This window comes from Lepidothrix coronata, unplaced genomic scaffold (genome assembly GCF_001604755.1).
Source record: "Lepidothrix coronata isolate B3197 unplaced genomic scaffold, Lepidothrix_coronata-1.0 Scaffold143, whole genome shotgun sequence".
Classification (NCBI taxonomy): Eukaryota; Metazoa; Chordata; class Aves; order Passeriformes; family Pipridae; genus Lepidothrix; species Lepidothrix coronata.
The window spans coordinates 1,767,777-1,791,252 of record NW_016690323.1 but is presented as its reverse complement, the minus strand read 5'-3'; the positions used below and the strand labels follow the sequence as shown (position 1 = coordinate 1,791,252).

General features: G+C 37.3%; 1 protein-coding gene across 1 annotated transcript; it reads right to left on the bottom strand.

Annotated features, from left to right (window-relative positions):
• Positions 1–533: 533 nt before the first annotated feature.
• WBP4 (WW domain binding protein 4) lies at positions 534–23,325 on the bottom strand (the record flags this gene model as incomplete). Its single annotated transcript, XM_017827797.1, has 11 exons — positions 534–5,646; positions 7,992–8,230; positions 9,250–9,401; positions 11,351–11,417; positions 14,270–14,325; positions 15,170–15,355; positions 16,174–16,297; positions 16,393–16,455; positions 17,923–17,995; positions 20,343–20,435; positions 23,222–23,325. Coding segments are annotated over 11 exons (1,365 nt in total), but the record flags the coding sequence as incomplete, so codon positions are not given.
• Positions 23,326–23,476: the final 151 nt, after the last annotated feature.

The following is a 23,476-nucleotide window of genomic DNA, read 5'->3' as shown; positions in this document are numbered from 1 at the left end:
TACCCTCCGCAGAAGGAGAACAGCCCAGGCACCTCACCTTGATTACTTCCATTTAGTCATCAAGCGTGTATCTAACTCTCAGGGCACTGCTCATTGTTCTTGAGACCAGCAAATTTGTAACTACTGAATCACAATCTGTCATCACAAAGTTCATATATTCAGCTTTTTTCTGAATGTTACTAACAGTAACTGCAACAAACCTTACCTGAACTCTATTACAAATAATTTTTTAAATAACAATTTTAACCCAGGCCTTTTATTACTCATAGTTGATGCACAGAATAAACAAATTTGCAGTAACCACTTAATGTGCTACAGGAAGGCAGCCAGACACCATGTTGGTGACCACAAAATAAAAGTATTTCTTTTAAGAAGCATTTCCATATTTTTATTATATATTTTATATTTTATATAGTTCTTATATATATATATAGTTCATATTTGCCTCAGGCCCCACTTTTAACAGAATATGCACCCATAAATCTTCCAGGTTGTCCTAAACCCCCTGAACAGATGAACAGTAGTAACGCAGATTGTTCAAATGAAAGCTTTATTCTGTATTTTCATATAAACTTCACATCAAGAGCTTGCAATATTTTGTAATTGCAACTGAGAAGCAGTTGAAGATAAACCAGCTGTTTAACTTTGCAGATGTTACTTATAAACTAAAACAAGCACTCTTCAGTCACCCCAAACAAGCCATTAAAATCCACTGTCATCATCCCGTGGTCTGTACAATGCTCTCTTCTGGTTTTTAACACAGACTGTTTCTGGTTTTACATGTAAAATCAAACCCACTTTTGCTGACGCTCTCTGGGAATCCTCTTGGGCAAATTTAGCCTTTTTGAGATTATTATTTGCAACACTTCTTGCTTTGTATAGAAAATTTTATTCAAGCTCTACCCTGAAACATTTCACAAAGCTAAACCTGTTAATCACACAAATGGTTAACACAATTTCTAAGTTAAATAATTTAGCAGGTAGAAGGTAAGGTGACTAAAGAGGTAGATAGAGACTGAAGAGGTATGGCTGACAAAACAGAACCCAAGGGTTGCTGCAGCTCATGGCAGAAGGTATAGACAGCTTTTGTACCAACAAGTAGAAGGATTTTAGGGCTGCAAACCCCATAGGAGGAACGGAGTGGAATCTGTCTCAGAAAAATGAATTATCAAGGAAATCAAAAGAGCACATGTAGTCAGTCTTGAAATAGCTTGTGTGTTGTGTGGAAATAGACATGGTTGTAGTTCTTCAGGGCACAATGCAAACAGGCAGCAGAAGTGGTTGGCAGGAGCTGGGACCTGGAGACACCTTGGCCTACCTAGGAACGCAAAGCTTTCTGAAGATCTCGGCAGAGCAGGGGATGAGGTGAAGGTGGATGCCAGAAACATGGCACAGCAGTGATACAGATTTGTGTATCTGAGAATACTGGAAGAAGACGATTCAAGGAAGACAGCATTAATAAGAAAAGTACTAAAAAAGGGAGGCACAACTCAAAAAGCAAATCAAGGAAACCAAGCAGCGTGAAATAGTTTTTTACTCCCTTTCTGAGATGCCAAAATTTGCATTGAAATAAAATCTCTTTCAGGGAAGAAAAAAAAAAAAGGAGAAATGGTTTTATACATGCACAGATTAGTGAATTTAACTCAGATCCATGTCATGACCAGCCCTCCCACCTTCTAAATCTCAATATCGGGACTGGCTGATGCTGCAGCACAGACTTTATCTATGATGGTCAAATGAAACTTCACCCTACTGGGGAAGTCTGGATTTCAATCTACCAATCCCCAGGTGAAGGGTTAAAATTTGTCTTAGCCTAAATAGGAACAAGGATTATTCTATAACACGGGTAAAACTGAGCAGGTCTCCGCACAGCTCCTGGCATAGCAAATGCACAATAAAATAATTTTTCTTTTTTCTGTATATGCAGTATGTTTGCTTCTAAAAGTATCACCAACTTTAGACAGGCCCTGCTGTAAAAACATGCACAAAATGTCGTGTACTATGAAGCTGTCTTTCTAAACAAACAAGGCAGGTGAAAATATTAGGCAAGGAAAGAAAAATACAGAGCAGTGAATTGACTTGCTCTAAACCACACAACAGAAATCATCATCAGAAATTGCAATGACTCCTTTTCTCTTTGACTCTCCTTCTCATACTGCTAATGATATCTATGGCAGCCTGTAAAACCAAGGATGTAGTCCTCACTCGAGCTTGCAATAAAACCAGGCAAGCAGATAAAAACATGCTGTAGGATAGAAAATGGGATTAGTCAGAAAAGAAAACACTCATCTGAAACAGTAACATTCCTTTGTCAAAAGCCAGTGCAGCCCAAGGAAGGATTAGCAGATGAGGAGCGTAACTGTAGTAATACCTAGAGGATTCGTACGGCAAATTTCAAAAGCAGAAGATTTTGCAGGGAGATAGCACAGAAGGGAGAGAGATCTGTGAAAAAACAGATGTCTTGGAAAAGCAGTGTCTGCCTTAAATCTCAGACAAGACAGTATTTTTGTGTAGAACAGAAAAATATTTGGCTTAGATACACAATAAGGAAAATTGAATGACAGCACGCTGCAAAATTAAACAGTGGCTTTGAGTATATCGAATTTAAATCAACTGGCCTTTTTTATAATTTACAGTTAGGAATAAACTAGTCTCTGACTTTCAGAGGTAGTAGAGAGCAAAGGGCTGTATCTGTATTTCTTTGTGAAACACAAGCTTTAAAAGTCACATCAGCAAAACCAAGCATAAGGTATTTAAACTAACTTTACTAGAGGTGAGCAAAGAAATATTTGAATCTCTTTTCCTAATGTTTTGGTTTGTCTATTTAACACAGTACAATGACCTTTGGTTCATATTACAACTAACAGCAGCTCCACAAGAACAAAAGTTTTGAACACTCATTTTCAGACGTTTTTAAACATCTACTCAAGGGATGTAGTTACAGGTATTTTAAATCCCCGCCTGTGACTTCAATGTGTCAAAACATTTTAAAGGAAAGACTTTCATATTTTGGAAACCTCATAACAAGAGGAAAGATGCTCTCCTCAGAGGATATTAAAAGTGGAGCCTACAAAAAAAAAATTCTATACTACTGGATAAAACTGTACTAATAAACAAAAAAATAATTTTTCAGAAATCATAATGAAATGTATATATCTCAGGCCTGGAGTAACAGAAGGAGGATGTGTACAGCAGTACAAAAAAAAATTGTGCTTGAAAGGAGAGCATGACCAGCTGTTAATTCATCAGCTGGCAATGGCAAAGGAGTAGAGAGAGCTGGTTGTACTGTTAAGTCACAGGGCACCCCTGGCAGACAGTGTGATGTGGTCATGTGAAAGGCAAATATGGTTTAGGGACATACCCAGAGTTACTTCCAATATGCTAAGGAAGTATTAGTGACATCATGTGTGGCCTTATTCTAGGCAAACTAGCCCAGGCAAAATCACCTAGGCAAATCTAGTCTAGGCAGACTCAGGCTGGAATGGGTGAAGAGAAGTGCTGGTGGAGCACTGAAGGTCCTGTCACACAAGGATGCTTTTTGTGATTTCGAAGAGAGATGATGTGATGGATTCAAGATGAAGAAAAGCTACTTAACTCAAGGACAGTACTTGTGTGAATTGGGAGGAAGAGTGTAAACTGGTCACAAACATAAGGAGACTAAGTTAGAGCAGGCTCCTAGCTGCCAGAGTAGCGTTCAAATAAGAACAAAACCTGAAAAATTTGAATAAGAAACCTGACAACCTCTCCTTGGCAGGAAAGACGCTTCTGTTCTAGCCTTGCATGTGAGATCTTTCATGTGGAGTGCATGTTGTATATTCCTGAACTATAACTGTGAAAGCATCCAGCACGTCCTGCATCTCTAAATGACAATCCAGGGTCAGATTTTACAGGAAACCTTCAAATTTATCAGAATAAACATCAGGAAAAAAACCCACAACCCTGATGAAGCCAAGAAAACACACAGGATTAAATACAATACTTAATTCTCTTCTACACATAAAGCAAATGTCACATAATAGAAAAAAAGACTTCACCTCCATTGTGACACACAATAAATCAGATTTCCTGTCTTGCACTCCTTTCTCCACTGATCCAAAAGATTAACAGTTGTTTTCTCAAAGCAATTCAAGCTCAGCAGTTACCAACTCTATTTTGCTGGACTCTTGACAACAGTCTTAACTGCACCTCTTTTTGACTGAGACTTTCCTGAACAAAACACTGTGAGCTTTAGGAATAAAGAGATAGTTTTTAATGGATTCATTATTTGAACCTTTATGGTCCACTGTTTCATTGCTAGAGAAGCAATAAGTGCAGCTGTATTCTAACACAGGCAATGAATCTTGATGATGCTAAATGCAGACCAATGCCACCAAGTGAAGAAATCAAATCTACAATCCTTAAGAAAATGTCCAAGTCATCTTGGACAGTACAGCCATCAGCTCTACTAATCTTTTGTTTTCCTCTCCTGTGGTACTGAGAATGATCAAGCTTCAATATACTAAGTCCCTCTCAGCTTATCAAACACTGCAACTATGCAACACACTCTTCTTATCAGCAGATAAAACACATTAATCTCAAAAAGGGTCCTGTATGCTAGAGCATACAAGGGCCAAGTCTCTAGACTATTTTTTCTTTAAAATATCAGGCAAGCACTTTTTTTCTGGGAAAGAGACAAAAAGAAAGCAAGACCAAAAAAAGAAAATATTATAAGTAACAGTTGAAGTAGGCAACAATAAAACAAAATACAACAAGAAAAAATGTCTACTCCAACAGGGCTCTGGTGCTGTTACTACAAGATTCATCAGGTTTAAATCTTCTGCAGAGGTTTAATACATCTATCATGCACGTACAGAAATAATTTTTCAGAACATCATTTGGAATGGGTGGCACTGATGTGACTAACTCCTCTAAAAACAGCTTTCAAATGATCAGTTTGAAATGTTGGCAGTCTCACCACCTACTCTTCGGCAAGCGATTGACCAAAGGTTAGAAAGCACAATATTTTTATTCATTAGTGGGGAAACTACTCCACATAAACAATCTTGGGGGATGATTTTGCTCTCTAGTACATGCTATTGATCCAGTTCCTCTGTAAAAATAAAAGATCTGCTTAATTTTTGCCATATTAAACATTACTACATTCTCACATACTTAGAAAAGAAGTAAAATGTTATGCAACATATTTAAAACAGCATACACAGAGCAAATAGAACTTAGATGGCATGGTTAAAATAAAAAGTATTTACAATAGTGCATAAGTAACACAACACGAACTTCCATTCCAAAACCAATCACATCAAAATAAAATAACTCACATATGTTTTAATACCTATAAATCCTCAATTTCTATCCAACATTTTCTTTATAAAAGCCTGTTTAAAATATTAAACTTTTGATTCACTCTAGCTTAAACAGAATCTAAAATGATTTGTTAAGTACTACTGATCACTTAGTCTTTGTCTTAAGTTTCTAGATTTTCCATTTTCAAATTTTCTCTTTTTAAATGTTGGCACCCCTTCTGTCAGGTCTCCAAGGGAGGTGACTGTCTTCTCTTTAAACATCACTGTTTCCTCTTCCGGAACCTCTAACACTGGGGGTGCTACATTGTCACTCTCTGTACTTGGAAGCTCCAGGTCCACTTTTTCACTGGGAGGAGAGAAGAAAACATGAAAGGGTTAAGCTACATGGAGAAAACAACGTGGTGTACTGCAGACCGTAACAGCTATTTTTATTTGTCAAAGCAGCTTTCAGCTACATGCAGTCTTCTAGTCATCATCATGACAGGCATCAAGAAAAAAAATCCATGTTCTTTGTTTCTTCTGTGTGGGTTGCCACAAAAAGTAACAAACTGAAACCTCATTCTGTGCTGAGCTTAGACCATGGACCAAGTACTCATCAGGTAAACAGTCCCGCAAAAGATAACAGGGCTGCATGTCTGTAAATATAAGAATATTGACAGACAGTAGCCAGTGAGTAATTTGCAGTGGCTCTCCACCAAAATACCATTGAGTAGTTCTGCTGAAGTGTCCATCCTCAAGGAACTGCACGACAGAAGAGAGGACAAGCTTACCAAATCAGCCAGTGACCCCAAGTTGGGAGAGGTGGCTTTGGAGGCCAGGATCACAGCTAACAGTGATATGAACAAACCAAAGACATCAACTAAAAATGACTAATTGGTTTTAAGGGGTCAACAGCAAAACACTGTGTTCCACACAGATAACCTGTGGCATAAATATACGGTAGAGAAGAACGAAACATTTCGCAGAAAGTTACTTAAATCACAAGTCTGTCAGGAATCACACCAGCACAACACTGATGCAAAGAGATACACGTTGGCCAATCCATGCAAGAATACTCTTGGTACTACCAAGTATTAGTCTGATGTCAGCTCATGTATATACTTAGTTTCAAGTCCTCCCTTCAAGGAAGACATGGATCAGTTTGAGCACCCAAAGAAGAGCCATAAGAATGATTGCAAGTCAAGTACGTCAAGAAAATGCAAGTGCTGCCATATCCTGAAAATATAAACCTCCTGAAAGTGGTTGTCACTGTGCCTAGACTCAATTTAAATTAAATAATGAACTGCATTTGTCTCATTGACATGTGTTTATCTCAAGCCTGCATGCTCATGCAGAGACTCATCTATAACGTTCAGTAGCTGAAAGCACTTTTTACTAGACAGTGCTTTCCAAAACCCCAAAAGAATTTTTCAGCTCAGAAGTCAAGGAGCAGCTAGCCGATGCTACACAGGTGTTATGTGGAGAATGGAGTAAGCATAAGGAAGAAGACTGTTTTCATTCTCCAAAACCTATTTTCTCCAGACTCCTAGAGGGAGCCACAAGAAAATGACAATAAAAGACAGCATGCTTCACAATAAAAACCAAAAACAACCCCCAAACAAACAAACAAAAAAGCTACCTCAGGCACTATGCAGTAAAACAAAAACAACCCTCCTGATCAGATGCAGGTCATGAAAACATCTGCTCAGGCATGGGGGAGGCAGAGAGAGAGAGGGAGAGACAGCTTCCCGATTCAAAACTGGCATAACTACGTTAGACATATTTTGTCTTTCATCTCCCAAGTAAAATCATTAGAGAAAGTGTTTCCCACCCCATTTTAATAGTCTTCAGGACTTAGTCATTGTGACAGCAGAAAAGGCTGTAGTGGATTTTGTTTTGGTTTTGGTTAACTTTGTTTTGAAATGAGAGAAAAAAGGGAACAAGAAAATAGTTGAACCAGAAGTCTTTTACTGCAATACTGAGTGAAAGTAAGGTAGAAAATTTGAAGTGTCTTCTAGGCTGTGTCCTTCAAGTGAACAGTCAAAAGTTAGTACAATACCACAAAGTGAGAAATGATCCACTGCTTGTGGGAGTAGCCCAGCCAAACATACCAGTGTTAGGTAAAAATTGCTTGGAGTCTAAAAAAGCACACTCATTATGTCAGCAACTATTGATCCCACAAGGAAGGAATTCAAAGCAATGCTAACCCACTACGATCAACGTAAAGTTGCTGGTGGTCCTAGAAGATCAAGATAGATCTCAAACTCCAGGTGAAGTCTGCCCAACTAGTTACCCATGAAAAAGAAACAGAATTTAGCCTGAAAGCTGAAGGCCCCAAGAGAGCTTCCAAGGCTGGAAGCAGTTCAAAAAGCAGTCATAAGAGTGCCTGAGGAAGCTGAACCAGATTTATGAAGGAGATGATGTTAAGCTTAGAGTAACAACATTTAAACATTTGATACTCAGCCTCTGAAAAAATGATGCATGACTAGAATTCTTAAATCACTTTAATTTACTCTGTACTTACAGTAAAATTCTACACTAAACCCAAACCACCACTGACATATGCAATGGAGAGTTATTACTTAAAATAATCATGGCAGAAAGAATTGTATTCCAATTACTGCTGTGCTAATGCTTCCAGAATTCAGAAGAAAAAGCTTCAGCTCTTGAAAACAACATTATGACAATAATCAAGGTAAAAAAGATACTCACCCTTCTTCTTCTTCTTCTTTTTCTTGTTCTTCTCCTACTTCCTTAAGTGCTTTCCATTTTCCATAAGGGTTGGTCGTGTTAGATCCATCATTAGAGGTTTCTTGGGAAGCTGATGTACTCTTCTCTTTATCTCCAGTTTCTTCTGACTTAACTTCTCGCCATTTCCCATATGGACTTAACTTTTTAGCTTTAGGAGATTTCTTCCCTTCCTCTGATTCTTCACCGTTATCTCCTTTCCTCTAAAGAGGAAAAAACCCACCTTAAGCAAAAATGCCTAAATAAAAACATAATGTATCTTTATTTTACATCTTTTATTTAGTATTATCTACTATTCATAGTTTTCAACCAAGAATAACTTGAAACAAGTTCATATTGTAATATAATTTGCAAATTTTTCTTCTTGAGCTTTCATTACATAAAGTTGAAAAACAATTCTTAAATGTTACAAGAAGTTCAAGATGGAAAAGCCCATCTACCAAGACTGAAGTTAGCAAGGCATAGCCAATTCAAAGTTACTTAAAAAAAAAGCTTAGGGTGTCTTAAAATAAAAAATGAGGAAAAAAATTCACATGCAGCTTTATGTACATGCAGATACACACACTTTATTGCTAATACCTGATAGCAGTTTATAATGATGCACAGTGATACAAAAATACATATTTTAGAATTAACATCTGCCTGTGAATGCATTTTATATTTAAATTGTCTCTGTTCAGAAAAACCATTTGACCCAACCAAAGCCATAATCACACACTTTTATCTGAAGTTTTACATTTACATTTGAAATATTTAATTGATACAGATGTTGTACTATGTGGTGTCAATGCTTTTTCTCAATTTAATAAGGAAACTACAACCATGCCATTTTCGGTCCAAAGCATTCCCTGGAGTCCATTGGCAGTCACATTTACCAATGAAGGGTTGAAGTCATTCTCACACAGAAATCCAAACCATTTTGTGGATTATTTCAGAGAGATGACAGTGACCTTTCTCAGAGAACATCACATATCTTGCAGAATTCAAGGTAATTCTGGTGAGTTGAAGGAAAGAACATGCTTTCTATCCTGGAACAGTGCCACTAATGAGCCAAACAATTGAACAAAGATTCATTTTACTATTTAAAGAAGTGCAAAATTCTACTTTCAGTCATATGGTTTAATCTCATTTCAATGAGTACAGCCTATCACAAGAGATAAAAGATACAGCAATAATTTTTTAGTATAAGATTGTATATAAAATAAATCTGAAGAAAAATTACCTTGGAGTTTGTTTCTGAACTCTTTGCTTCATTTTCACTGTCTTCTGAGTCTGATTCAGATGCTGTTTCTGCATGCTCTTCGGAATGCTTGTCACGTCGACTCTTCTCATTTGAAGATGAAACAAAACCATCCGGTTTCTCCCATGTGGATACTGTCCAAGACATTTGAACAACCATTATTTATGCTTCTAATTTTGATCTTTCATTGCTTCGACAACATTACCTTTTAGAAGCAGTGCTGCCTTATTCAAAAATACAGCAAATAATTTAGCACGAGGGTTTTGCCTTTGTTGGGTATGTTTGTTTTAATAAACATAATTAGAAAGATAACATTTCACTTCCCAGCAGAGATACAGTCATGACAGCTGAGTTCACTGTTGATAAAGCTTGTTTTAATTAGCTCAAACACACGGTGAACCGTGGTCTGCACGACTGTGGTCGCTCTCATCCCTACACAGGACCAGTGAATTAATTACCCTCTAGATGTGCCTATTTGATTTGAGTTGTTCGCTGATTACAAAGACAGGATAAAGTAAAGAATGATAACTGCAAGCCTCAGGTCTCCAGCATGATAAACCCCTTCCGCGTGCTCCTTTGCTTGGTAACGTTAAGTCTCTAATTAAAAGCTGTCAAGCAAACGAGGAAACACAAACATTAATCTGAAAATACATGAAAGTATGTACAGGATATATACATACATATCCTCATTTTCAATTAAAAGGTAGTATGCCAGTAAATACATCAAAAGGAAATATTTAAATAAAAGTTGATTCAGTGGTCTTAAAACTGGTTTTAGTAAGAATAAGGCGAAAGTAGGCCAACTTTCCATCCATAATTTTATGTAAGTTTTCAGATGTAACAAAACTACTACTTTTCCAATTATTTTATCCATTTCCAAGGAAATCCTTAACTGCAAACAACATTTAACAGGTAAGCGTCTAGATGTATCTTGAAGAAGTAAAGGTGTAAAAAACTGGCAGTGAAGGACTTTGCATGAACAGCACAGTCACTTAACGGTACTGCTGTCATCTGGCTTTCACTTTCTTAGGTGCCACATACAGTGGAGTAAAGTACAGCCTCCCAAAGCACGACTCGTAGCACTAAGTCCAGAGATATCAGTCTCCTAAGTTACATGTCTAAGATGAGACAATTATGACTATTTACATCAGTTAAAAATTGGTCCTGTCTTCAGAGGATGGGATTACTCTTATTAGAACCGACAGGTAATTCTCAAATATTTCCAAGACGTTTACAGCTATATAAAAGTAAAGGATCAATTTGAAATCTCACAAGCCAAAATTTTACCAAATGCGATGACTATAAACACATTATTCACAAGTGTCATATGTCTCTGAAGAACTTAAAAAAACAATACACCCAAAATGCATAAAATGCATCTGAATTTAGAAGGCAATGTTTAAAAATAAGCAACACCTCCTTTCCCTTTCCAAAGAAGAAACCACAAATCATTGGAGCGGGGGAGTGACTGGTTTAAAAACTGAAAGGTTTTGGTTGGGGTTTTTTTTCTGTTCTTGGCATCATGAGGAATGCCACTTCATACCCAATAGCAGTAGAAAAACTCATAGAAAGCATAAAAATCACTTCCTCTCCAGAAAGGCCTCATTGACCTTAAAATGATTCAAACAGATTTAGAAAACATTCTGAGGGAGTCACCACAAAGTTCCCATGTAGGGAAAAAAAAGGGTAAAAGAAGTGGGAGGTAAGATTCTAGACTCTCTTATCAATGCTATGCCAACAAGATGGAAAGTTTAGGAGATTCTTATTTAGTACTACGTACCCGTGAAAACAAAATCCCCTTTCTAGTTTCCTAACTCTAATTTCAATATACATATAGAAAAGAAGAATGCTTAAAGTTACAAGCTGAAGTCTAAAAAACCCTACGAAGCATGAACTTATACACACTGACAATACAGCTGTAAAGCCAGCAGTGACTTAAGCAACAAGTATATTTCAGCTAAGACTGCAGCTTAAAAAATACAAAACTTAGTAACGGCCTTAAAATGCAGTTAATTTGCAAAACAAAAAGCTTCTCTGAAAACCCCCTCTCCTGAAACAGAGCTTAACAGAGTTCTCTCCTTACCTCCAGTTTGTGTGTTATAGTAATAGGTATGACCATCTTCAGTGACACCTTCTACCCACTCTGCTCCCTAGGAAAAAGATTCAGAAGCTAATGAAAAAGTTATCAGGATCAGCCAAAGCATCACTTGTAAGATTATTCAACTCCTGAGTATTTTTTGTCTGTGGTTATTTTACTGGTTTAAAGTTTGAACCCCTAACGTTGTTAGAACATATTCCCTTTGACTCAAATGAGACTGAATTCCATGACTTAAAATATTGCAAATGCACATAAACAATTATTTTTCAAACAGTGGATAATCTGTATGAGCCTCTATAGTAAATGTTGCCATGAAGTTCAAATTATTATATAGACCATTATTTTACATGTTTTCTTTATTTTCCAAAGTATTCACCCCTGAGGTTGTAATTTCCTATTTGTGTTATTGTCTTTACTAGAGACTGATGAAAAAATTCTCTACAAGACTCAGGTCTTAGTGAGGGTTAAAAAAAAACCAATACCAATAAATACTATCACAAATTAAATAAACAAACAGAAATGTATCCCAAAATAGACTTTCACTACAAATATAGAATCAAACTTTGTATGAATGCACACCAATGATTTTACTTCTTCCGTAAAGCACTGATTTCAACCATGGACTGTTTTTCCCTACTGATTTATAAATACGTATGAAATGTGGTAGAACTTGCTGGAGTATCTTTGTGGACATGTAATGTAATTTTTTTTTTCAGACTTAGCTACAGATAGATGATCAGCATTACCCATGACCTAACATCTTCCTTAAGAACCCGATTTTTAGCTACATTAGCACATACAACTACTTCACTGCTCCTTAAGTACTAATACTGCCCGCTCCCCTGTGTTGGGCAGAATATCTGTGCTGCTTCACCATACCTTATTTTGGCATTAATAACGTCTACGTTTTGCACGCACATACCTCTACATTTGCTTAATACTCTTAATAAAACTTGGGTTTATTTATTTTTTAAACACAACAAAATCAGAAGTTAAGCTTCTTGCACCCACTCTGTAAACAAACAACAAAAAAAATGTACCAGTAGGTTTAGAGCAAGCAAAGGCAAAAAAGCCTTCAGTAAGCAAGTTTCTTCAAGGTTTTGCCCTCAAAAGTTTCAGCGTGCTCCTTTCAAGAAAAGAAGCAAAAGGAATGTTTCTTTTACGTAAGTAGAAAGTGGATCAAAAAAGTAGTCTTAAGTACAACCTATCCTTTTTGTTAAGTGTTAGATCCTGATCGTTTTAGACCTGGTGCCTGAAGGTTTTCAGCAAATATTTGACACTAGGCACACTGAGTATCCTGTGACACGAATGCTAACAAGCACAATGTCAATCTAACTGGTTATAGGTAGTCTCCAACATGCCTCTTCATTATTCTGTTCTTCCCACCTCTTACAAAGTCTGAGCAGCAATGTAATGTGCTGTAAAACCAGGAGGGCTCCTGAATCTCACTTGCACGGCATATTGCAAGCATGCCCTTTAACTTCTGGGCAGTGAGTCCTTGTTAGAGGTCTGGAGTGTTCCCAGTATGTTTAGCTCAGACTAAATAAGGGAGCAATCAAACGCTTGTTTTTAGCTGTAGCGAAAATAACTCAAGACAGCACAAAGTCACTGAGCAGGCTGAGGAAGGAATGGCAAAATACAGCCATGTGGTACTAGAGAGATATGCAAGGCTGAAGGTGTGTGTTTATGATATAGCTGAGCTGAGCTAACTTCAATTTGTTGCCAAGAAGGGAGTGCCTTTTCCCCCCAGTGTGCTCTCCCCACACTGGCATTTCTCTGATTAACCAGATAGCCAATGGCAAGGAAATAAGCCTACAAAGCACTGACCTAAACTCTGATGCCTTCACTCCCTGAACTAGTTCACTGTCAGGGTAAATATGCACCAAAGACCACACAAGATTAGCTTCAGGACCGCCTCCTTCGGTGGAAGGCTACAGTAAGATTGGCTTATAAATATTGCAATGCTATGCCTTGACTGAAAAGATAAAGTTGAAGTGCTGATTAACAAGTGGTGCAAAACCACAGGATAAGGGAATCAGAAAGCCAGAGCAGCATGTGATGGGACAATATAGAGCTAGAGAATGTTAGGCACTCTGAAAACACCAGGCTTTTTTGAACTCTAATGTAAAATCCAACATTGGCAAACCAAAAAAAACTTACGTTAAATCATAGTGTGCATATGACACCTATCTTGAAAATGAGAAACATAACATCACTTAACAGGAGATTTGGAAAAATCCTGGTTTTAATGCTGCAAAGCACAAAAATCCTGGAGTGATAAGTATCAGGGGAAAGGCCATTAATAATAGTCTTTCTGTCTTTGGACTATTCTGCAAGTTTCCCTGTGCCTCAAACAAGGAAAATAGAGTAACATGCTAAATTTCTAAATATGTTAAATAATTGCTTGTACATAGGTTCCATGATCATAATAAACCAAGGAAAACCAGAAATTATTACATAACTGTATCAATAGTAAACACAAAAAATAGGCACTCTTTTTTTTAACTACCTGCCAATGCAATCTCAATGTTTCCTAAGATAAAGGAGGCTTAACTATTTCAAATATGTAAGATTTTTTAAATTACATTTTGTTCACAAAAGGTTCAACAGAATTTATTCAGAATTTCCCCAAAGCTTTCAATTTTATGGGTTGAAGCATAAGAAAAAGCATGTTCTGCAAGAACCCAACCACTATTATCATTTCTCCTCCCTTGATAGACAAATTAGCCAAATAAGATTTGTGCAGTAAAATTTCAGTTTATCATAAATGATTCTGTGTTTTCTTAAGGTTATAAAGGGCAAACAATTTATTTTCTGGAACCAAAAGACTAGCAAATTGCTTAGATTATTTCTGTTAAGTGTTTACAAGGACAAAGAAAAGTATGAATAATAGTATTTGATTACCGTTTGTGAGTTTTGAGAGTTGCCTTGGAATCCTTTAGGTTTCTCCCACTGTGATTCTGAAAAAAACAAAGGCATAATTCACCCATCATTCAATCCTGTTTATGTTTAATAATGTTTTATAAAACGAGATCTAAAAGATATAACACTGATGTGTGCACATACATAAAGAAATAGTATAGATATACCTCACTGGAATATGAATAATCCTTGATAAAACTATCGTATGAAAAATAAATCAAAGTATCATAATTACACCTGGCTTTACTGGAATTAGCGACCCTTCAGACTCTATATGGCTGATACACAGATACTGAAAATTCAGTTAAAAAAAAAGGTGGGGGGTTTGTTTGGCCTTTTTTAAATGTTAGGCCAGAAGAAACCAAACGCACAAGATTTTTACCTTTTGGACGTTATCTTGTATGAGGAAAGACTACAGTAAATACTAGTGCAAATCCTTAGATTTATAAGAAACAGTTTGTAACATTCTCGTTAATCATAAAAGAGGGTGGCTTTTATGCTCTAAAGTAGACCACAACACACAGTTCTTCAAGAAAAGTCAGTTAGATAAAGCCTGTAAATTTGGAAAGAAACAACTGGTTTATTTCACATTCCTGATCAGAAAACTTGTTTAGGAAGAACACAGCTATCTTTTGTATACTTAACCTCTGACAGGCTAAACATTTCCAGAAACTGTGGAATTACTGCATTCTTCTATTATTAATCAACAGTAAAACTACTCTGAAATTCTGGATGCCTAAATCTTGAATGTTAAATATCAAAACTCCATCAAATCGTTCACATTTTAATAATCAGCTTACTACTGAAAGAGCAGAAGAGTAAAGAAATGCAGGTAGTCATTTCTCACTTAGATCCAGTAACTACATCTGCATTTCCTTTTACCTCCAGTTTTTGTGTTGTAGTAATATGTATAGCCTTCTGGAGACAGTCCTTGCACCCACTGCTTCGTTTCAGTTGTCTTCTTTTTCTTTTCTTTCTTTTCCTTCTTCTCTTTCTTTTCTTTCTTTCCTTTACTTTCCACTGTGTCACTCTGTGTTTTACTTGGTGTTGAACTGGGACCTACAGGATCTTAAAGAAAACAATACTGCCCTTATAAAAAAAGAGTAATAATCTGCACTTAAATATTAGTCACTTGCACAACAGAAAATAGGAAGCTTTGTTCTTATGAGTATTTTCACTAATGTGTGACAGTCATCAATATTACACACAGCAAGCACTCTTAAAAGACTATATTCAAAGAATCTTACACTGTAGCACTTCCATAGTGTCATAACAAAGTCCAAATTTAAAAAGATGAATAACAAAAACCATTTGGATCAATTAGCTCTAACCAAACAACAAAAACCAAACTAAAAGCGTTATGAGAAAGACAGCTGGTACAGCAGCCTGAAACTACAAACTTTTTTTTAGAGGATAGTATGTCTTCACAGGGACAGAACAAAGGTACTTGCTGAACTGCAAGCTGAGTAGGAGATTCTCATCTCCACTGTCAGACACAAGTGGGAACCCAGTCTTCTCCTACGCATAGGAACTTTTGTCTCCAACTGGCAAAAGTGAAACATAAAAGTTAATCAAGGGAAGCTGCACTGGTCATTCAAAGCACCAACTACAGCCTATTTTTTTTTTTTGTTGTTATCACATTGTTTAATTTTTCTACTCGGAATTTGATTGTTCCACGGATCAGAGGATACCATAGCTGAAAATGTTCTGGGCTGCCACTTCTGCTACTCGCAAATTGTAGACTACTCTTTTTTTTTTTATTATTAATGAGCAAACACAGTCCTGGAAGCCTCCTCTCATGTTCCTAAACCCAATTTAAGACAAAACTTTCCTATTCAATATTCTTTCAATTCTGCCTTTTATCTTTTGGCAGCTATGTGAACTACCTGGCTTAATTCCAAGCCTTTTCATATCCTCTTGATATGCTTTCATTGCAGCCTCCTCCATTGCCGCAAATTCTTTTGACATGTTTTCTTCTTCTTTTGCCTTTTCCAAGCTTTTCTTTTTAATCTAAAACAAAACAGAAAACCCCCAAGAGAATAAATTAAACAAATATGATAAGAGAGTAAAAATAAGCATTTGTGCAATTAAGATATTTGAGTTACCTCACTAATTCTTTTTGCCACATTTTCTTTATGATTCTTTCCTCTTTCATGAAAATCAATGCTCTTCAAAGTGAGAAAAAAACCAAGAAAAATTATATGTATTATACAATTTAAAAATAGTTTTAGTTACTTAAAATTTAGTTAGACTAAGCTTAGTTGAACAAACCTAAATGTAACCTGTTCTGAGAACACTTACAGCAAAACTAAAGCTATGAAATGGGTGGGACACAGGAACACTGAGAAACACTCAACATAAAAATAATAAAAAATCAGTAACACTCCAGGATGGTATCACAGAATCTCAGTGTATTTATAAGATTTAAATTTTTTCAAATAATACTGTTCAGCAACATATTAGAGACAAGTAACAGGGAACCTGGGCTCCCTCTTCATGCTATCCTTCCAAGTGTCATTAATTTTTTTTTTATCCTGTTCTCATGCAAACGTTTAAAAACCATATGGGTTAATTAGTGTTCCAAATATTAGCTACCACCCTTAATTAGATAATGTTAACTCCACAAATATCTCATGAACTCGAACTGCAGGTCCACATATCTGAGAAAGAGAGAGAGAAAAAGAAAAGGCAAAGTGGGAGAGTTGGGTAACTAAGGACAACAGAACAGCCCGCAAGCCAAAAAGCTGCCAGGAAGACAAGTCAGTAGGAGCTGGAAGGAGTTCAGAAGCTCCCTATGGGCACAACAGTGGAAGTCCTCCTGCGGTTCTCAGAAAAAAATGTCTGAGCTCATTCAGGTGTTCAGATGTTCGGTGCCTAAACCTGACCTAGTAACCCTAGAATTTCTTTCTTTCCTCTGCATGAACTGATGTGCAGAGGATGCACCTTCAGGGATAACTCATTTGAAGACAGACTTTACAAGGTACTCGTACCTCTCCCTTTACATGTAGTTCTCTTCACTGACTCCAAGAAGATACCTGCAGTTCTTGTGAGCTAATTAATTGAGGTATCTTACTGTAAGCCAGATGAAGCTCAGCTCTAAGAGTACTTCTGGCATCCAATCAGGAATGCAAAACTTATTTCTAAGTAAGAAACCAATGGGTCTAGTAGTCTGCAAAAGACATCTACAAGTCAGAAACACCTATAATATTTCCGTGGGCTGTGTGAAATGAAAGAAACCTGCTTTAAATGCTCAAGACTGCTGGCTGTACCATGCCTACCACATAGAAACAGTACAAATGCCAGGTTTTGCTTTCTTCTTGCACATGAAAGTGAGGAACAGGAGCAGACAAAGTTTCAAGACAGATCAAGTGTTAAGTTACAGAACTCGAAGAAAAAAGCAGGGTCAGATATTTTAGTTCTTATCTGTACTGCTAAGTAGAACAGCACACACCATCTTGTATGCAGGTATCTGGCTCTCATGCAGTATATTTTAAGGATCACAAGTATTACAAAGACATTTTTTAAAAACAAATTTCATGCATCAATAGACTAGTATCAAAAAGTGATGTTAAAAGCCTGTAATTCAAATTCCTAGTAATTCAAAATAATTGACATAGTATGGTAGACCATCGTACAGGTCTGTTGTCTGCTATCCAGCACTTGCAGTAATCGCAGAATTTTTTTGGCTGAGATTTCCAGTAATCGGCCCTGGGGAAAGAAAAAAAAAGATCTTTAATCTGAAACAATAACCAAAGCCACAGGTTTTCATATCTATCTATATATCTACATCTTCAGAAACTAAATTTAGTCTTCTTTGGGTGATTGAATGCTAAGAGGTGGAGGGTTTTTTCCTTGTTTTTTTTTTGTTTGGTTGTTTCAGGTTTTTTGTTTGCTTGTTTGGGTTTTTTTTTGTTTAGCAAAGTCTGGGGAGCCAGCAAGAGTAGCTATATTGACTACTGTGTCCCATAAAGCACAGTTCAGTATTAGGATTCTGCCCATCTGACCCCTAAAGACTGCAAAATTTTTACAATGGAGGTGGTGCTTTAAGAATCAGAAATACAAGACAAAGCAAGTCAGAGATAAAAAAGCAGCTCTAGATACCCCAATTAAACACAGAACAGTCATAAAAGTGCAACTTGCACTCTTTCCCAAAAAAATGTATCAGTAGATGTTTCTAAGCGAAACTTTAGATTTAATGCTGAATCCTGCTTTTGATACTGTACACAATGAACTCAGCAACACAAAGGTGCAGCTCTGGACACTGTGGAATGAATCCTAGACCAGATTCTGACTTGCGGGGTCACAGACATGGCAGCAAATTGTTTGGATGTTTCAGTGTAAAAATGCAACTATTCTTGAACCACGCAACTAGATAAGTGAGGAAACTTGGGGAAAACTTCAGAGCTAAAAAGCTAGTATATAAAAGTATTTAACAACAAAATAAACAATCGCTCCAATGGCTGTTTCTTCATCAAAAACCACTTTATAATGCCAGATAAGACTTGTGCAGAAACAATTCTATTTCTCATAGGCTTGCAGCAACAGATGCAATGCATTGGTTCAACAGCACACAATTGAGCAACAGACTTCTACATTTTTTAAGTTAAAAAGAGAAAAAGTGAGGGACAAAATAAAAAAAAAACAATTCAAGATTACACTGACAACATTAAAAAAAGGTCAGCCCAAAAAATTCATCTTTGTCTTCTGTCTGAAAATCAATGCACAAAGTCCAAGGAAAATACATTCTCATTCAATAAAACCAAAACTTTTTCCACACACAACAACAGCACCCTCAATCCTCATGATACCTGCAATCAGATCTTTAATTACAGAAACAGACCTGATTGACTCAACTCCGAAAATTTAAGCAGGTATCAAAATACACTCTCCTACCAGTGCTTAATGTAAAAGTACAATTACCAAGAGGCTACAATTATTTAAAAGTGTAAGTGCAAAGGATATACTCTGGAAAAATGTACCAACCTGTAAGCAATACTGTGTTAGCAATGGGCAGCTTTTCAAGCAATTTTTTGGAAATCTAGAAAGCAGTAGCTAGGCTTTCCCCAATTTAAACAGAAATCTGCTCATCCCTAAGTGGTGTATTTTAAAATTGTGTGATTACTTAGTCCCACATTTAATTCAAAGGCTTTTTCTGTGAGTTACAAAAAAGTGTACCAGGGGCGAAGCCTGAGAAATCAAATGCTCTGGCTGAAAAACCAGACGAGTGGAAAGGAAAAATTCAGAGCTCAAAATACCCTGAGATCCTTTTTCCTATTTGAGCTATAACTCTTAAATTGTCTCTAAATCCGTCAACATCATTTATAATAAATTTCCAGCTAAAGGCAGGGTTAACCTTTCTAAGGCAATGGAACAATTCTGATATAAAACACATAAATTGGAAAAAAGCCACACTGAATATCTTGGATATGCAGGAATCTCTGCCTACTTCCAAGTTTAACCTAACACAGGAGGCTCTTTCTCTTTAACAGAATCAAGTGTAAGTGCTAAAATTAAGACTGTACAGCTGCACCCACCACAGGTCAACACCTGAGAGTTTGGTGAGCTGTATTTTCACAGCTATATTTTTCACTGATTTCTTTCCTAAATGCTACTGGACATCACATCTGTTGCAAACCACTGTAGCTGCACATAGAGCAATCATGCTGGAGAACTTGAGGGCACACCTATGCGTTCAGTACAAATCCACATCTTGAACACAGAAGCCTTTTGTCTTCATCTTCTATTGGTTTTGATAAAAACTGAAGCTGGCTCTCTATTGTTACATATAAAATAAATGTAAATGGTACTCTGTGCAGAAAACCAGATATCCTAGGAACTTTAAATTCTGCATTTCAAATTAATTGTGTAATTTACAGTCTCAGTTCTGTGCCTTATGGGCACGAGAAATCTTATATACTATGTAATTCTCTTAAAGATTTTCCACTTGAGTTCACACCACTAGAAAAAAGAACAAGCACCGACACAGATGGGTACCGGGCAACTTCTGGACAAACTGCTGTAAACTTCCATCCAGAATTGGAAATCCTATACTAACTTGCAAGAAATTTGTGTTTCCTCAAGTGCAGTGATTTTCTTTCCACTTTTACTGGTCGCACCACCCACACAGAACGTGCAACAGTTCAGAGGGCTAAGGGGGAAGGAGGGGAAAAAGAGGGAGTAAAAATCAAACTATTTTCTTGAAACTTTAATGAAATGACAAAGTCTTTGCTACAAACAGCAGAGTGCAAGTAGCATCAATGTTAAAACAATTTTCAGATTTCCAAAATTCATTTAAAATGTCAGAAGGAGCGAGAACATGGGGAAGAACAAATAGCAATTCTGCACTAACAGCACCTGCCCGATTTGCCATTCCAAAAGACATGAAAATGATGAAACTCAGAGAGAAAACACGGAAATTCAGGTATTTTTACTGTGCATAATTCATTTCTTGAGCCATGAGGATCATGCAGCCTACGCTGCAGTGACTGGGACGCTCCAGCGTGGGAACCACGTTTGGGAGCACATCAAGGGGACAGGTTCTGTCAACAGTGTAACCTGCAGAGTAACGCCAGCAGTACCAGAGTCCAGGGCCCCAAACTGTCTACCTTCTTCTCCTCACAAGCTACTATATTATTCATGTTTAAACAGGTGGTGCAAACAGCAAGCCTTATATACAGAGGCTTAAGAAACCCTCATAAAGTAGCTATCTTCAGCTGAGACAGCTTTGCCAAACTTTACTTGGAGACTGGGCTGGAGGATTTTGTTCCTATCACATACTGAAATTAAGGGGGGAAGGAGGAGAGACAACTGGCTTAGGTGGTTCTGAACACAATAAAAAAGAATTTGGCTGTGCAAACAAAATCTGGAAGCATTTGCTTTGAACAGCTCTGTTCTAAAACAGACCTGAAATCTGGCAGGAATGCAGGGGAGTTTGTATCAGGGATGTATCTGTCCAAATTATAAGCCTTCAGGGGGTAAAAAAACCTAACATATAGGCTCAGCACTCTTTTTTGGTTTGAGTATCTACAACCTCTGAAGATTTTACAGGAAGTTAACATCTTACAGCTTTCTGCAGGTTTGAGCACTGAACAGCTGCTGCATGCATCATCGTCTTGAGTACACGTGTGTGAAGTAAGTAAGACTCAAGTTTTTGACAACACAAAGTCAGTAACAGTAGATATTGTGGCTGCTCTAAAACAGCCACCCAAAAGGACACAGAATCTGTTACTATTTCTGAATACTATTTGGGAATACCGTGTCCGTCTAAAGAAAAGTAATAGTTCTGTAATTGAAAGAAGTAGAAAGAACAAAAGAAAAAGAAAACAATCACATGCATTTCACAATAGACCCTCCTCCACATGGGAAGCCATTCTAGAGCAGCTAATTCCAATTCATATATCCCAGTATTGTTGAGATCTAAAAAGGCAGTACTAAGATTGGCAGGGAAGAAGGGCAAAAAGGTTTTCTTGTGAAGTAGGTCCCAGTGCCATGGCTCACGCTCTCGAATAATTCACAGCAACTCCATTCACTCACAGTGCACTAATCCTACCTTAAAACCTCTTCTTAGATATGTACCCTTAATTTCTATTTTTTAAAAATGGTATTTAAAAATAAGGACTAAAGAAAACAGCATCTCTGACACTGTGAATACACAGGACTGTCCTTTACCTAACCTTAGGTTTTTGGCTTTCTAATAGATCATGTGTATGTCCACATATGTCGGAGCTCACATATACGGACACAGAATATATGTCTATATGTGGGCTCTGAGAGAGTAGTACTGGATGGGAGTTTCATCCACATGAAACATGGCAGTTCTCTATATGGCTTTGTTCTTTTCGCTCTCAAGTCAATTATATTTTTTGCAGACCTTCTGTACATTCTAATTTACAACCCAAGTGGCTGCTTCTTTTTATTACTGTGTTAGCCCCCTCTGAACTACATACAAATCACAATATCTCATGGAGAGCAGAGTTTGCAGAAGGTGCTAAGTCTGACCTGTATTGGCATTGAAGATAATTTTCAGGAATCTGCTTTACCAGACCTCTTCTCTAAATTGTAAATTATGGAATCACGGAATCATTTAATTTGGAGAAGACCTCTAAGATCATAGAGTCCAACTCTTAACACTGCCAAATCCACCACTAAGCCATGTCCCTAAGTGACATATTTACATGTCTTTTAAATACCTCCAGGGATGGTGACTCAACTACTTCAAATGCTAAAAATATTTTTAATAATATACAAGAATGCACAAGGCTATCAGGGAAGGCAGCCTTCTGCATGTATGGAACTCCAATTCTCTAGGTCATGTCCCCTAACTTCAGTTGTCCAAATAGAGAGATTAGCATTGTCTTAGTTTTCCAATTCAATGATAGAAACTGTAATCTCCAAAATATTGCTCTTTCCATCCTAAAGAGGCACTTGAGAAGCAAACTCAACTCCTTAGGTGCATGTTTCTTCCTTATACAGGGAACCTAAAAGCAAACTGCTTCAGTCAACCTTCAAAAGTTAAATATCTGAAGTCAGGGATATCTACTGAGACCAGAGGTCTGCTGCTGTAGATGCAGAAGAAAGATATGGGCTACGTCAGGAAGAATTCGATAAGAATTAGAAGAGAGAAAAAACCAGCAACATAAATTGGGTCAAGAAACTGTTCAGGTATAATTTTAGCAATACCTAAAATTAAGAACACTGCTGTACATAGTACCAGTCTGCAAGACAGCCTCACACAGCTCACCATCAAATATGGCCCCAGAGAAGAAATTTTTGACCAGTTTAAGATTTGGTTTTGTTTTTGGTTTTTTTTAGCAGGGAAGTTAGGATATCCTGAAAAGTAACAGAAACGAGCAAATGCCATTCATGTGCCATTCACAACTAATATAAGACCTCGACCTGGATTTCTACCCCCCCCACACGTGCTCAGGTACTAACACAAATTTCCTAAACAAAGACTTAAAGGAGGTAGCGACGGCCAGGTAAAACCAAGGTACAGAGGCTTTTCTTCCGCCCGATTCACCCAGGCAGGACCAGAGACGTCAAAGGAGCCTGAAGGGTGGGGGGACCTGGGGGAGAAGGGGTGAGGAAGAGAGGTTGCAGGGGGGATGGAAATAGGGGGAGGAAGGGGAGTGCAGGGGGAAGAGGTGCAGGGGGGAATGGGGGTCAGGTAGAAGGGAGCGGGGCAGGAGA